The sequence below is a fragment of the Fukomys damarensis genome, unplaced genomic scaffold (assembly GCF_012274545.1).
Source record: "Fukomys damarensis isolate Sample0158 unplaced genomic scaffold, DMR_v1.0_HiC HiC_scaffold_7, whole genome shotgun sequence".
NCBI lineage: Eukaryota > Metazoa > Chordata > Mammalia > Rodentia > Bathyergidae > Fukomys > Fukomys damarensis.
In genome coordinates this window covers 42119102-42134972 of record NW_022900919.1, presented here as the reverse complement: position 1 = coordinate 42134972, position 15871 = coordinate 42119102, and the positions used below count along the sequence as shown (strand labels likewise).

The window sequence follows — 15871 nt, the reverse complement described above, 5'->3', positions numbered from 1 at the left end:
CACGTCGAGGACCAGGGCTGCGGGCTTCGGGCTGGGATCCAGGCGGCGGGACCAGTTCGAGCTGTCTGAAGGCGGAGGTGAGCTCTCGAGGTGAGAGGCGCCAAGGTGGGCCATACCGTCTGTCGGCCGAGACCCCCAGATCTGCAGACCCCTCTCTCTAGCGGATTTGCAGCGGGAAGGTAGCTGCGGCAGCACTGGGGCTCCTACCCGGGCTTTGGGACCCCACAGGCACTGCGCGGAGCTCGGGAGAGCAGTGTGGGTTGGGCCCCGCCGCCCTTGGAGAGCCTGCTGTGCGGACCCGGTGCCTAGGCCTGAGGTGGAGGCGGGTTGAATGCAGGGGTTGAATGTTGGAAAGTGGCCCTGAGGTTCCAGATCTGTGGTCCCGGAAGGCGGAGAGTGGCCAGGGTGCCCTGGACCCAGGTTTCTGTCCATGAGGCCAGCTTGGGGGCCCATGTTGGGTGGAGTCTGGGCTCCCACAGGGAGCAAGCCTGAGTGGGGAGAGGTGAAAGGGAGGCAGAGCACGCTGACCCAGCATCCAGGGACAGCAGATGGCCCAAGAGCCGGGGTCGGTGAGGGAGGTCGAGGAGGTCTGTTCCAGAGGTGGAAGTACTTCATCACCCTGCCTGACACAGGTTGTTTGTGAACTGACTGCTGGTGGTGAAGACCCGAGGGCGTGGGGCAGGATGTATGGAAAGCAGAGTTGAGGACAGGGAGGGACCACGGGCAGCCTTTTCTGTCATCCCTGCCCTAGCACAGGAGGGACAGCCTCCTCATTCCACAATCACCCACTGGTCTCCTCTGTGCAGGGTGGGGCAGCCCTTTGGTGCCATTTCTGATCTGGCCCTTGGGCCCTGGTTGTTGGCCCAATCTGTGGCTGAGAAGAAATGTTTGTGGCCGTACTTGTCGGCTGATGGTCCTGCTCCCTTAGAGGACTGGCAGGGTACTGACAGGCGGTGGTGGACCAGAGAGGCAGGGGAACTAAAAGGATCCAGGTGGGCCCTTTGTCCTCACTGGGATCGGGTGAAGCCTTGAAATCCAGCAACACTACACATCTGCAGAGCCAGTAGTGCCCAGCCTCGACACCCCACCCCAAGAGAGCTCCTCAGAGAATTCTGTCAGGCAAAAAGTCCTAGGGCATTGTGAGCCTGGGGAGCTCACTGGGAAATCTGTGATTGTGCGTGGCCTACTTGGCCACACCTTTTCCTGGTCCCCAGTGCCTGAAGTCAAGGCCAGGGGTCAGGGGAATCTGAAGATTAACTGTCAATATGAAGCCAGGGGGTAGGGGTCAGTCCATGGATGGGGTTAAAGGTCTGTCTGTGAGTAGGAGGTCAGGATGGAGCCAGCCTCTGGCAAGCGCTTGCAGTCAGGAAATGGAGTTACTTTCCATGTAAATCAAACTGTCCCACCCAATTACTTTCAAACCCGTAGACATCAGCAGCCTAAAACTAGTGGACCTCTAGGGACGTGCCCACTTTCCCCATTTCCAGCTCTGGACACTGCCCAGACCTAATTTTGGGAGTGAGGTAGTCCTGAGCCCCATGGGCAGCACTCTTCGTCAGCTTTTTTGAGTGCAGGTGCTTGCTGAGGTGAGCAGGGCCCCACGGGTGTGTGTGCATGCTTCCTTGACTGTCACCCCCTTCTACCTTCACCTCTCCCGAAATTAGTGAGAAATTCTTTCTTATAACACAAATTGATTCTTCCTTCTGAAAAAACTCAAGATATGTAGAATAAAGTCCTCAGTAAGACTGAAAACTTCTAACAGGCAAAAGCACGGAATCTATATCATGAAAGAAAGAATAATGTTCACCTTGGCTTTATCAGCACCTTCCATATCTGGATTTGGTCCTCTTGTCCCCTGGGTCACCCATTTTATAGGAAAAGGCACTGAGGTGTGGAGAGGTGACATGATGCACTCACACTGGATGCCATAAATAAGCCCTTGACATCCCAAAGACCCTCTGCAGGAGCCCTCCTTGGCTTACACACTCAGGAGATAAGGTGACAAGCTGTGGAGAGCTGGGGAGATTATAGGCACATAGCTGGAACTGGAATCCAGTGCCGGCTCAGCCTTCTTTTCTTGGCAATGCTAGGTTGTTTCTCTTGCAGATCTAGTAGCCTTGGTCCGTAAAGATCTATTCATTCATTCACTCAATGAGCTGGTTCCTGCGCTTATCACAGAGGCTAGCATAAAAGACTAGGCTAGCCTAGTCCATGTGTGGTAAGGAATTAAGACATACAAATAGGGCTGCCAGCCCCTCCTTCGTGACCTGGATCCAGTGGTACGCTGGTGAAAGTTTTATAAGCAACTGGTTGAGAGGGGAAAAAAACATGGATTGTAGTCTTGTCAACTTTCATGGTGTAAATATTCCCATTGTGGCTGGTTTCAAGCTACCAACAGTGATATCGGTGAATGCAGAATTAGGAAGAGACAGTATTAGCTCTGGAGTGCTGCAGGGACCCAGCTGCAGCACACCACTCTGTCCTGAGCTGAGATTCTGTCCCTGACTCCCAAGAGCCCTGCTGACTCCCTCTATTTGATTTCCCTTTTTCTCAGCATCTTTTGGCTGCTATGCAAGTACCCACAGCCAGCCTGTGCCCTTCTCGTGATTTGATTCCTGGCATCCAGTTGTGTGCCTCCAGTGAAATGGGGGACAACAAGACTGCATGCATCTGGAAATTCCCATGGTGCTGGCCATGCAGGAGTGCCCTAAGCCTACAAGAGCATGTGGGAGTCTGGGTGTCTGACTGTGACAGGGTTGGGTTTGTGTGAACCATGCAGGAACAAAGGCATGTATGTGTGTATGCGCATGCCAGTGCCCTGCTCTGTGTCTGTCTGTGTTGTTAGCAGAGTTTCCTGATTGGGCTACCTGTTACAGAGAGGGAGTAGGTCCTGCCTTTGTTTAGGGAAGTGACCAGGCCCATAGATAAGGACAATGACATCCATGCTATGCAGACTGTTGAACCCAGGGACCTGCTTCACTTACAAGTTCTGATTCAGAGGGGTCAGGGAGCTGAGGTTTTGCATTCCTGACACGCTCCTGGGGGTGCCAGTGCTATGCCCTGAGACCGTGATTCGAGTCAAGTAACAAAGCTGTCAGGGTTTGCAAGATCCTGCCTATACCCTGGGCCCCAGAGCTTCAGAGGGACAAGCACTCCCTCCAGCCACTGTTCTCAGATCTGTTCCTTATCCCACCAAGTTTCTCCAGAAGTCTAGCACTGTTCTCTCACTCCCTGCTCACATCTCACCTGGGCTTATCTGCCTTGGGCTTTTAAGACAGTTGTTTTCAGTCTCATCTAATCGCTCCACACACACACACACACACCTTGATGGTACTGGGAATTGAACCCAGGGCCTCATGTGTGCTAGGCAAGTGCTCTACCACTGAGATATATCCCCAGTGCTTATTTAAAGTTTTATTTTGACATAGGGTCTTGCTAATTGCCCAAGGTGACTTCAGACTTGTGATCCTCCTGCCTCAGCACATGAGTAGCTGGGATTACAGGATTGAGCCACCATGCCCACCTCATCCAGGTTCACTCAATACTCTTATCAAGGTCTTCAGGAAACCTTCCCCTATTTGCCTTAACTGTTGCTTCTCTTCCCTTCCTTTCCCCTTTTTGTTCTTTTCTAGCCCCGCATGACAATGACTCCCAAATGCACCTCTCCAGCTCAGATCTCTCCCTAAACTCCAGATCACCTATCATCTGGCTGCTTGGAATATTCTCTTAGTTCCAACTCCAAACTGTACACTGTGCCCCTGCCAGCCTGTCCCTTCTCCAGTATTTTTCATCTCACCATCCATGTCCTCCTTTGAACCAAAGAACAGCACCTTGACATCTTCTCTGTAAGCCCCCATAGAGCTAATCTAATCAGCTCTGCTGATTTTAACTGCTGAGCCTCATATGTCTCTACTTTTGTCTCTAGCCCCACAGCCACCCGTATCACCGATTGGGCTTCTTGTAATCCATTCTTCCCAGGTAGCCAGAGGGGCATCTCAAAATGTAGGTCAAAGCTGAGTGTGGTGGCACACACCTATAATCCTAGTGTCCTGGGAAGCTGAGGGAGGAGGGTTGCAAGCTCAAGCCCAGCCTGGGGAGCCTAGCAATTTAGCAAGCACTTAGATCAATTTTTTTTTAAAATGTGTTTTTTTTTTATTTTTTATTTTTAAGGGCTAGGATTGTAGCTCAGTGGTGGAACATTTGCTTAGCATGTCTGAGACCCTGGGTTCAATTTCCAGGACCACCCACCCCAAAAGCAAATCGAGACATGCTCTACCCCTAACCTGCCACTATTTTTTTGGTACCGGGATCCAACTCGGGTCCTTGCACTTACGAGGCAGATGGTGGAATCACTGAGTAACCTGTCACTTCAAACCACTCAAGATTTGCTATTGCCCTTCATACAAAATCAAGTCTAATGGGGGGGGCAGCTGTTTCCATCTGTCCCATTCTCAGCCCTCAGTATTGTTTGTAACCCAGAAGTCACTTCCATGACTATCTGATGATGATGATTAGCTCATCCACCTGTCAGTGGGTCCCCAGGTCAGGGACGATGTCTCTAATTACTGATGTTCCTCACCTAGCGCCTGGCCAGCACCTGGCCTCAGAGGGCATTGAAGAGCCTACTGATTTCTACAAAGCAAAGTTATTTTTTGTATAAGCTGGGTTTGTGGGGCTGAGCTTTAGAGGAGACTAAGGAATTGCTGTACATTTAGTTAGACATGATAATGGGGTTGTAATGGTATCTTTGAAAATCTGCTGGAGGGACATATTGAAGAGTTTATATGTGAAACAATATGATGTCTGGAATTTGCTTCAAAGGACTCCAGCCAAAGGTAAATAAATAAACTAAATAGCATTTGGAGAAGGAACAAAGAAATAAGTAAACACTATTCTGCTTGTCTGTTCCTGTTGACAGCTACAGGGCCTGCGAGGATGCTGGCTGTCCCAGAGATGGGCCTTCAGGGGCTGTACATCGGTAAGACCCTGCCACTCTGCCCTGATCACCACCCTGCTCTCCTGCACCAGGGCCCACCAGCAGGCTGTGGCTCCTGAGAGCCGTTCTGGAAAAGCATGCTTGCATGTTCAGTGTGGTCTGTGTGCTCAGGATCGTGAATGTGGGTGTGTGCACACTTGCAGGGAGGGTGTTGTGCACAAATCTGTGTATTAAGTGTGTGTACAGGGTCTGCATGCACAGAGTAGGTCTGTTTGCAGGATCCCTGTGTGTACATGCACGTATTTAGGAAAGGTCCATGTGCACAGGACTGTAAGCATATGCGTTTTGTGCAGGGGTGTGTGCACAGGACCTGTAAGGGGTATGGTGTATAGGTAGGCCATGTGTGTACAACCTCTGTGCACATGCGTGTCTGGCCTGGCCTGGGAGCAGCTATGAACCTGGCAGGCCTGGGAGGCCACCAGGCTGGAGGGACACTCCTCAGGAAGTTCATTCACAAAGACCTGGTGGGCTGGCCCTTCCTTCCTGCCTTCCTTCCCAGGCTCAAGCCACAGCAACACAGCCGCTCAAGCTGCAGCTGGCGGCAGGGCTGAACTTGTTCTAGCTGCGTGGTGAGGGGTAGCCCCCAAAATGTGACAAGTGTGCCTCCCCTGCTCTCACTCAGACAGACTATGGCACTGTCCGAGTGCTTCCCAGAACCCCCTTTATTCCCAGTCCCTTGAACATGTTCCTGGGCTACCCCAAGGCCAGCAAGGGCTGGGGCCCTGCCGAGGGTCACATGCTAGCTGAGGTGTGTGTGAATTGGGGTGCAAGCAAGCAGACTTCCTAATGCTTGCACATCCTAGACTCAGAGCTGGGCTGAGGGAGGCACTGCCCAGGCAGCCAGCTGGGCCTGTCGATGGCCCTTGTGGGGGTGGGGAGGGGAGACTCCATCAAGGCCTGATTAGAACCATGTGCCTCGTCTTTAGGGTAGAGGGGAAGCAGCCCCACTCCTGAGCTGGCTGTCCCACCTCCCAGCCACTTGCGTCTGTAGCTTACTCTCCTATGTCTTCTCCACTCTCCATTCCCACCCCAGGAGCTTACCTGTCCCGTCTGTCCTGCCCTTTTGTCCCTGGACTCAGTCTCCCCAGCACACAATGCTTCTCTGTCTCCTCCCCTCCCCCACTGTATGTCTGAGGGGTGCTGGGGGGCAGTGAGCCGGGGCAGGGTTGCCTCAAACTGATAACAGGTCCTCAGTCCCTGCACTGCCCCTGCCTCAGCATGTCTTTCTCCCCCTGCCAGTTCCCCTGCTCGAGCAGGACTGATGGGGACCGTCCTGGCACCAGGCCTGGAGTCCCGCTGCCCTGATGGTGCCACGATGACTTGCCCTCTCTTCTCCACAGGCTCCAGCCCAGAGCGCTCCCCGGTGCCCAGCCCGCCTGGCTCCCCAACGACCCAGGAAAGCTGTAGCATTGCCCCCCTCACACCCTCACAGTCACCAGTAAGCCTAGAGGAGGGATTGGGGTAGGGATGACCTGGGTGAGGAGGGCTGTGCCTGGCCGAGGGTGGCTGGGCCTGGGCTGGGAAGGAGAAAAAGGCAGGAGTAGGGGCCGGCAGGCTTCTTGCCCTTGCACACTCAAGTCCCACACTCACCTGAAGGATTAGTCTTAGGTGGCTTTGACAGTAAGGTGACAATTCTACTAAGAAGATAAGCCCCATGTAACTAACTCCCTACCCTCCCGCTGCAGAATGACATCCTGGGGCCATGGTGACTGGCCTGGCTGGGGCAGGTGGTAGGGTAAGCACGTGGTTTTTCTAGGTCCATAGAGTGCTGGGGCCTCCCAGAGTTGCTTCCCCTTCTGCCTATGACAGCCTATTTTAATTCAAGCCATATTTGGGGGAAGGGAGGTGTGCTGTAAAAAGTACTTCGGAAACGACTGGCTTGATGTTTCCAGGACAGCCTCACACACACATGCACACACACGCTCCCTGGGCCACCCCGCTGGGATGGTCATGCCCTGGTGATCCAGCCTGGACATTGTTGTTCTTAGGAAGCCTGGGCCTAGCCTGGTAGAAGGCAGAGACCACGGCCTGGGCGAGGGGAGGACGGATCTCACCTCTCTGCCACGACAGGACAGTCTGGTTTGTGTCACTGTGGCCACAAAGAGCAGGAGGTAAAATACACACAGGTCCATGTACTATAAAGCTGCCCAGAGGAGCACAATTGTTCCCAGCTGGGCCCAGGCTGGAGGACACCTTGAAGTTGGGGGTGGGAGGGGAAGACGAGGCAGTCCAGGCAGAAGGTGGGCAGAGAACTAGAAGTAGGAAAGCAACTGTTAGAGCCCGAAACTGCTGGGGTACCTGGAGGGCTGGGGCTTTCTGAACAGTTGGCCTCTCCTGGGCCCAGGCTGGAGCCTGGGAGGGGAGGGGAACAGTTCCCCGCTGGAGATTGGCCACTTCCTGCTGGCTGCTCGCTGACTCCAGGTCTTGAATTTGCAGAAGCCAGAGGCCCGAGTTCCCCAGCAGGCCTCCTTCTCTGTGGTGGTCGCCATTGACTTCGGCACCACGTCCAGCGGCTATGCCTTCAGCTTTGCCAGTGACCCGGAGTCCATCCACATGATGAGGTGACGGTGGCTGGGCTGGAAGACTTGGGGTGGGACAGGCCTGCTACTGGAAATAGTCACAGAGGCATGGGGTCTCCTTAGAGCCCCTTCCATCCCCAGTCTGGGACTCCCCACTAGGACAAAACGTTGGAGGATGGGCCCTAGGTCTGGGCCCCCAGCCTCATTTGGAGTGCTCTCTCCCCCTGCAGACCAGGTCAGGCTTTACTTTTATTTGTTTGTGATGCTGTGGCTGGAATCCAGGGCCTAAAGCATGCTGGGCAAGTGCTCTACTACTGAGCTGTACCCCCACCCCATGGTTTTATTTATTTTAAATATTTGTCAGAATAACAAACATGCAATAAAATACACAGATCTTTTGGGGGGTTACACACAAACATGTGTGCATATGTGTGCTTTAAAAATAAAAATGGGCTATCATATAACTTGCTTTTTTATTTTTTTCGTATGGAATGCTTCATAAGGGCCTCAGCCAAAGCACGGGAGCCTTGCTAATCTCTGTATTGTTCCAATTTTAGTACATATACTGCCAAAGGGAGCATATAACTTATTTCAGACTTGCAATGCTGTTTGGTAGATGTTTTGTGTCCAGACATACACAGCTCCCACTTTCTTTGGACAGATGCCTCATATTCATTCCTAAGTACAGATGTGTCATACTGTAGCCCTTCCCCTCTTGGTAGTATTTTGGGTTTGTTTTCCTCTAATTTTTCACAAAAAGTGCTACAGTTAACGTCCTCTGAAAATTTCTGCTGGGATCTCTGTAGGATAGATTTCTAGAGGCAGATTTGTAGTTGTGACATGTCAAACTAAGAACAAGGAAATAAAGGTCTAAAGACTGACACATCACAGAATTGATATGAAGAGATGTTTGAAAACTTTCAACCTGAAGTTGGGTTTTGCTTGAACTCTCCTGTTTTAGTCCAGTTTTTGTTACTATAATGAAACACTGGATGCAGGCTACTTTGTAAAGACAAGAGGTTTACTCTGACTCAGAGTTCTGCAGGTCAAGGGGCTACATCTGGTGATAACTTTCTTGTAGGTAGAATCCCAGGGTGACGCAGGACATCACATGACAAGAGACAGGACTCTCTGTGTGTGTGTGTGTGTGTGTGTGTGTGTGTGTGTGTGTGCATCTGCCCAGTCTCTCACTCTTTTTTAAAAAAATTCTTCTAAAATTTTAATTTTTATCAGTACATGTTTGCCAGGGATGTAGCTCAGTGGTTCCATGCCTGCTTGTCAAGCACAAGGTCCTGAGTTCAATCCCAATACCAGGGGGGTAAAAAAGTATCAGTACATGTTTGTAGTATATAGTGATTACATTCATTGTGAGGAGTACATGTACATAACAAGTCTCAATTCTTATTATTTTCCCTTCTCCTCTCCTCCCTCCTCCATCTCTTGGTTCCCTTTCCATTTGTAAAAGATCTATCTCCCTGTTTCCTATTACCTATATTTTATCTTGCTCTTTATATTTTGGGTTTCTCATATAAGGGAAGCCATTTGATATTTACGCTTGTGTGTCTGATTTATTTCACTTAATATTGTGGTCTCAAGGTGCATCTGTTTTCCTACAAATGACTCAAATATATCCTTTATAGCTGAGTAGCATTCCATTGTGTCTAAATACCATTCTTCTGTTTATGGACACATCGGCCACTTCCAAGCTTCAGCTAGTGTGAGTCATGCTGCTGTAAACATAGGTATTCGCAGATGACTATAATTTGATGTCTGTAATTTGGGACCTCCCTCTTCTTACAAAGCTACCAGGATTCAGTAATAGAGGCTTCACCTTAATGACCTTACTTTAGTCCTATTCACTTTCCAAACACCTTGCCTCTAAACACTATAAATGGATTGTTTCTACCTTTTTAATACTGTGCAATTGGGGATTAATTTCCACACATGAAGACTTGGGGGGACCCAAACCATGTATATCCAAACTGTAATAACTCCCCTCTGGATTTCAAGACCCTGATTCTTTGAATGTGTCTTACTGTGGTTGCAGCCAGGAGGTGAAGCTACCACACTCTCAGCCCAGACCAGGATAGGAGATACAGGAGGCCTTACAAGGGGCTGGGAGGCTGATGGAAGAGGAATAGACAGAGACAGGTCACTGTCCCAGAGATACATGGCACTCGAACTTCAGGAGCTTAGCTTGATTTTTCCTTTTGTTGCAACCTGCACGTAACAAGAAGTCACAAAGCTTGTGGATACTCAGCCCTCTCGGAACTGCAGGGACTTCCAAATGGCACGATCCTCAGCATGCACAGCTGAGCCTGTGCCAGCCCCATGGTGGGACCAGGGACATATGAAGGAACCCATTTCCTGTCCTGTGGAAGTGACACTCAGAGAAAATAAGTGGAGAACATCTTGGCCTCCTCCCAATCCTGCCCTTCCACCAGCCGTCAAGCCCTGTTATTTCAGTGTCTCCTTAAAACCCCTCGAATACCCTTCCTCTTCTCTCCAAGGCCACCACCTTGCCTTGGTTCAGCCTTTCCCTCTCACTGGAAGTAGCTCCCTTCCTAGTTTACCTTCTCTGTCATCTCTTTCCTCTGGTCTATTCCATATGAGGACCAAGCAGCCTTTCTTTCCAAAGGCAAATGTGGTCCTGCGTCTTCACTCCTCTACTTAGAATCCACCAAAAAGGGCCAGGGATTTAGCTCAGTGGTGCTGCACCTGCCTCAAAAGTGCAAGGTCCTGAGTTTGATCCCCAGTACCAGAAAAAATAAATAAAATAAAATCTACCAAAATAGAATTCTGTTGTAGCGTTTGATATCTTTCATTCTCTGACCTTGGCATTCCAGTATTTTCTCCCGCTGTGTATTGAACCAATCCAGAGCTGGCTTCCCCTGTTCTTTCACGCTTCTGACCCTTTGCACTTGCTGTTCTTCTGCCTGAATTCCCAGTTCCTTCTCCCAAAGGGCTGCAGTGGTGAACCTAGTCTGAAGAGGACCAGGCATCTGAGGAGGCAAAGGAAGGAGGGAAGGATTTGCCAGGCTATGAAGTAGTCGTGAGTTCTGGGTGGACTTCGAGATGGCCCTGCAGACAAGAAGGTTCCAGATCTCATTTAGGTGCAGTCTTCTTGGGTGTAGCTGCTGAGGTGGATCAGACAGAGATGGTCATGAAAGACACTGAAGGAGCTTGGCCTTAGGGAACAGCTTCAAGGAGGGTAAAGTGGGGAGGGCTTCCGCTAAGGTCCTGGAGAGACACATCAGGAGGCCATGGACCATGCCAGTGGATGATGGCTTGCTGCTTTAAGGAGGGGTCAGATGGTGCCCCTGTACGGAAGGAACAGGGCTCAGACAGAACCAGTGGGCCCACGGCCAGAAAGACTAGCATTTGTGAAAATTCAGCTGGATACCATTTGCTTGTCAGGAGAACCCTAAAAGGTAGGTACTACTATTGTTCCCACTGTATAGATGAAAAGACTGAGGCTGGGGGAGGTTGTGTCTTGCCCAGGGTCACACAGCTGGCCCCAGAGTCAGCATTCAGCTTCATGAAGGGATGGCTGTTGCTGACCCCATTTCCCTGTGTCTCTGCAGGAAATGGGAGGGTGGGGACCCTGGCGTGGCCCACCAGAAGACCCCTACCTGCCTGCTGCTCACCCCGGAGGGTACCTTTCACAGTTTTGGCTACACCGCTCGTGATTACTACCACGACCTGGACCCGGAGGAGGCCCGAGACTGGCTCTACTTCGAGAAGTTCAAGATGAAGATCCACAGTGCCACTGTGAGCAATGTTCTGGCAGAGGTCCGTCCGGGGAGGCGGGGTCGAGATAGGCAGGACCGGCATTCATGGGGGGGCGGGGCACAGCCAAGAGTTAGAAGAGCCCAGTGGAGGCGGGGTTAAGAGGCGTGGCTACAGGCCAAGAACCCGGAGACTGATGGAAGCTCAAAAGCTGCGAGGGTGGTGCCGGGCGTGGTGGCACACACCTGTAATCCCAGCACTATAGGGAGGCTGATGCAGGAGGATCACTGTGAGTTCGAGACCAGACTGGGCTACATAGTTCCAGGTCAGTCTCAACTACATAGTGAGACCCTGTCACAAACAATAACAACAACAACAACAAAACCCCAAAAGTAGCGAGGGTGTAGCTCAAATGGGCAGGACCCAGAGTGAGGAAAGGCACTAGGGCTGGGAGACTGAAAATTGGGGCAAAAGAGGAGAAGCTCCAGGAGATGGAGTGATTTTTAAGGAGATCATTGGGGAATGGGGGCAGAGATATGACCTTTTCCAGAGACACCCCGTGTCCCTGCCAGGATCTCACCTTGAAGACCCAGCTAGAGGCGGTAAATGGAAAGAAGATGCCAGCTCTGGAGGTGTTCGCGCATGCCCTACGTTTCTTCAAGGAGCATGCCCTGCAGGTGTGCCGCTGCCTGCCCCTGCCTACTGGGCCAGCGACTCGTAGGCCCTCCTTACTCCTTTCCTCTCCCTCACCCCACTCCCTGTCCATGAGATGGGTAGTCACTGCCAGAAGTCATCACGGCCACCCCCACACACCCCTGGTGGAACCTCCCCGAGGCCATACAGGGGGAGGAAAGAAGTTCTTTCAACTCAGCTGGAAAGCCCTCCCTGAGGTCGATCAGTTCCTCCAGCTCCCCTCAGGGCTGAAGATGCCCCAACCCATCTGCTCCCTCCATTTTAGTTACTTCTGTCATTACTAAGACAAAATACTCAACACCCACAAGTTAAGGGAAGAAAGATTTATTTAGCTCACAGTTTGCAGAGGTTTCGGTCCATAATCAGCTGGCTCCAAGGTAGGGTGGCGTGGTAGACAGGGATCACAGAAGGGAAACAGTTCATGGCAGGCAGTAGGTAGCAATGCAGGCAAGCAAGGGGCGATCACAGCTCTTCCTACCCCTTATCTTTTCCAGGCTACTTATAGCAGATAGTACTCATACCCTTAATGCTAGTGCCCTTGATCCTACCATTGAAGCTCAAATCAATCCTAGCATCACACACTCTAGATCCAGTCAACTCAGAAAAAGCCCCACCTACGACTGCATGAGGCTTTGGAGGAACATCTGGACTCAAGCCATAACACCTCCCTGCCCTCTCCTGCTGCAGGAGCTGAGGGAGCAGTGCCCATCACTGCCAGAGAAGGACACTGTGCGCTGGGTGTTGACAGTGCCTGCCATTTGGAAACAGCCAGCCAAGCAGTTTATGCGGGAGGCCGCCTACCTGGTGAGCATACTCGGGTGAGGGCCCTGGGGGTGGCCATACCCTCATCTCCTACCAGTCAGGGACCATAAAGACCTCTAGCCTTCTCCCACTGGAATTTTGGAGGATTGTTGCCACCAAGAGAGGAAGTGGGTCTTGTCAGATGGACAAGAGGCACAGTCCAGACCAGTGAGACATCATCTTAGGTGGGGTTTCCTAGAAGCACAGCCCAACATGTAGTTGTATGAGCATTGTCTATTGAAGACAGGCTCTCAGATGAAGAGGCAAGGAGGAAGCAAGAAAGGAGAGAGAGCTGAGCAAGGTGTGGTCCCCTTAGAGTGTAGCATCATCCTGGTCCTTTGGGGAGCTCCTGAGGGAGAACCGAGAAGCACTGAGTTGGCCACAGTAAGGCAAGGGTCCATCTCAGTCTGCCACTGGTTTTAGGGGAAGTGGGAGGGACACCTGTCCAAGTGAGGTGGGTCCCCTTCAGCTGAGGGCAGCTGTAAGTAACAGCAGCTGATATCGCAGCAGGCCAGGTACTGAGGATACCCATTTTGACTAGTATCCATGCTTTAAGGACACCCCCACCTCGTCCCCCACCACTGTGGGTTCCTGAACAAAGGGAAAGGATTCTGGCCAGTATATGGCATCTTCCTACTCAAGATTCATGGAAGTCTGTAGGAAGAGGGCTGGGGCTCAATCACTACCCATTCCATTGGAGCTAGAAAGAAGGCATAGCCTCAGAGAGATTCATTGGCTCTGCCCCTGGGGCCTTTGGGGACAGTAGTGGACCTATGGCATGCATGTTGCAGCGGGTTGTTTGTATCGTTAGAAACTTTAAAAGGTTTGCTATCATTGTCCTAGGACATCTCCAGCCCATCTGTGCCCCCCAGGGGGATTCCAGGGCCCCCAACACTTACATACTTATGGTCCAGGCATGACCCAGGGCCAGGTCTGTACAGTATATTGCTTGTTCATGGAAGGAGCTGGCCCTATGTAGAGTGGCATTCCCCTGCAGAGCCCAGGGTAAAAGCAGAGCTGTCCCAGGTGGAATATATGTGACCCACCTAGTGTCCCCTAGCCTGTTTACCTGCCCTGCTTCTTCCCACACTATTCTCTGCTCTCAGCTCCAGAAGGGCTGGCTCTGGGCAGGAAATCCCCATCACCACCCATCTGCCTCTGCTGTACCTGGTCTGACTCTAGGAAACCCTGCAAACACTGAAATACTTCAAAAGGGATTCCCTGCCTCTGTTCAGGAAATACCAGCTCCCAAGAATCCCTCCTGCAACCCCACCCTGCAATGGGCCTGTCTTGGTGCCTGGAATTTCACTGTTTCCTTCCTGCTATAGCAGATTCTCAGGAACAAAGTTCTCCTGGGAGTGGGGCGGCCTGTGGCCAGTGTCTGACACCAACCTGGTGAGCCCAGTGGAGCCCCTGCCATCTCCTCTGATTGGCCACACCCTACACTGTGCTCGAATCTCTGCTAACACAGCAGTCAGTGCATAGCTGGCCAGCCCTGCTCCTGTGAGGGGACCTTGCTGCAGCCCCATCGTCTTTTCCTGCTGTTGACCCTTTGGCCCCTTCAGCCATGCCATGGCCCTCCCCTGCCTGGTCACAGGGCGGCTGTGAGGCTGCTCCAAATTTGCACAGCATGAAGGGGCCTGAGGGACCTAGCATGGGTGGGGTGTGACAAGTGACGGGGAGGAGTTGGGAGCCCCCAGGCCCTGGGATGCCATCTTAGATCTGAGAGCCTCTGGTGCTGCCCACTACCTACCCCCAGGCCGGCCTGGTGTCTCGAATGAATGCAGAACAGCTACTCATAGCGTTGGAGCCTGAAGCCGCCTCTGTCTACTGCCGGAAGCTGCGGCTGCACCAACTCATGGACCTGAGTAGCAGAGCCCCAAGTGGTGGGCGACTGGGCGAGCGCCGCTCCATCGACTCCAGCTTCCGGCAGGGTGAGCTGCCCCAGGAATACTGCCCAGGGCCCCAGGGACACCGCCCAGAGGGGAGCCTAGAGGCAATTGGCCTTGCAGGGGCTAGAGGCTCAGCCAAGTCCAGGTCGTAGGGGAGAGAGCCCCATCTGAGGCCAGCAACATCCCTGGTGTAAGGAGGCATACCCCTGCTCAGGGGACCTTGGGATGGAGGAGCAAAACACAGTCTTGACCTGAGATGCCCCATCTTAGGGCAGAGATTTCGTCTTGCTTAGGGTAGCCCCACCTGAGGGTAGGGAAGACTCAGTCACCCTAGGGTGAGGTGCTGAGCTGGGCACTGACAAAGGAGGAAGTCAGACTGTACTCCCATCTGCCCTTAAACAGTGGCTGCATCAGCTGATGTCCTCCACAGGCCCTATCCCTCTGTCTCCCCCAGCCCCACACTCTTGCTGCCAGGACCAGGCATAGAGGGCAAAGACAGCGGTGAACAACCTTGAGTATCTTCCCAAATGCTATTTCCCATGACTGGAGCCCCAAAGTCTAGCTCCCCTAGGATACCTGGGGCTTCCCCACCCCACCCAGCTGATCCAAACCCTCCTAAGGTTGATTTTGCTGAGGCCTGATCTCTGCTGGGTTAAGTGAAGCTCCTTTGTCCAGAAATATCTCCTCCCAACTGTTAAGATACAATACCCAGGTTTTGGGGTGATCACTGCCTTCCTAACTGGCATAGGCGTTTCAGGGGCACTGGCTGCTCCAGGTGAATGTGAATGTGGTAGTTCCTGACCTCACTGTCCTGTTGCCCCCAACTCCAGCCCGTGAGCAACTGCGAAGGTCCCGCCACAGCCGCACGTTCCTGGTGGAGTCGGGAGTGGGAGAGCTGTGGGCAGAGATGCAAGCAGGTGGGAGAGGGGGTGTGGTTTTTCCAACCCTGCTGGGAACCATATACTGATGGGGCACATTGCCTAAGCCCACCCCTTCCATCACAGTACCCAACCTGGAAGTTCCCTGTCACCCCCATCCCCACCTCACTCACCCACACCCCTATCTCCCACTCCTTTGAGGGATTCCCTGGACACGGGGGGTGGCTTGAGAACCTCTGGAGCCATTTCTCTTCCCACACGCCACTTCTGTTTGGTGGCCTGTGGAGCAAGCGCAAGGGTGCACAATACTCACACACACACACACACACACACACACACACACACACACACACACAAACAACA

The 15871-nt window shown here is 52.3% G+C and overlaps 1 protein-coding gene across 1 annotated transcript in view; it reads left to right on the top strand.

Moving 5' to 3' along the window:
- Nucleotides 1–6: 6 nt before the first annotated feature.
- Hspa12b (heat shock protein family A (Hsp70) member 12B) overlaps nucleotides 7–15871 on the top strand; it is a 19859-nt gene continuing 3994 nt past the window's right edge. Inside the window, exons 1-9 of the mRNA XM_033761019.1 lie at nucleotides 7–77; nucleotides 4919–4978; nucleotides 6337–6434; nucleotides 7433–7557; nucleotides 11100–11307; nucleotides 11817–11921; nucleotides 12625–12741; nucleotides 14498–14672; nucleotides 15461–15547. Of these exons, the coding sequence (XP_033616910.1) occupies nucleotides 4936–4978; nucleotides 6337–6434; nucleotides 7433–7557; nucleotides 11100–11307; nucleotides 11817–11921; nucleotides 12625–12741; nucleotides 14498–14672; nucleotides 15461–15547 (958 nt within the window). The 5' untranslated portion in view covers nucleotides 7–77; nucleotides 4919–4935. The remainder of the gene's footprint in view (nucleotides 78–4918; nucleotides 4979–6336; nucleotides 6435–7432; nucleotides 7558–11099; nucleotides 11308–11816; nucleotides 11922–12624; nucleotides 12742–14497; nucleotides 14673–15460; nucleotides 15548–15871) is intronic.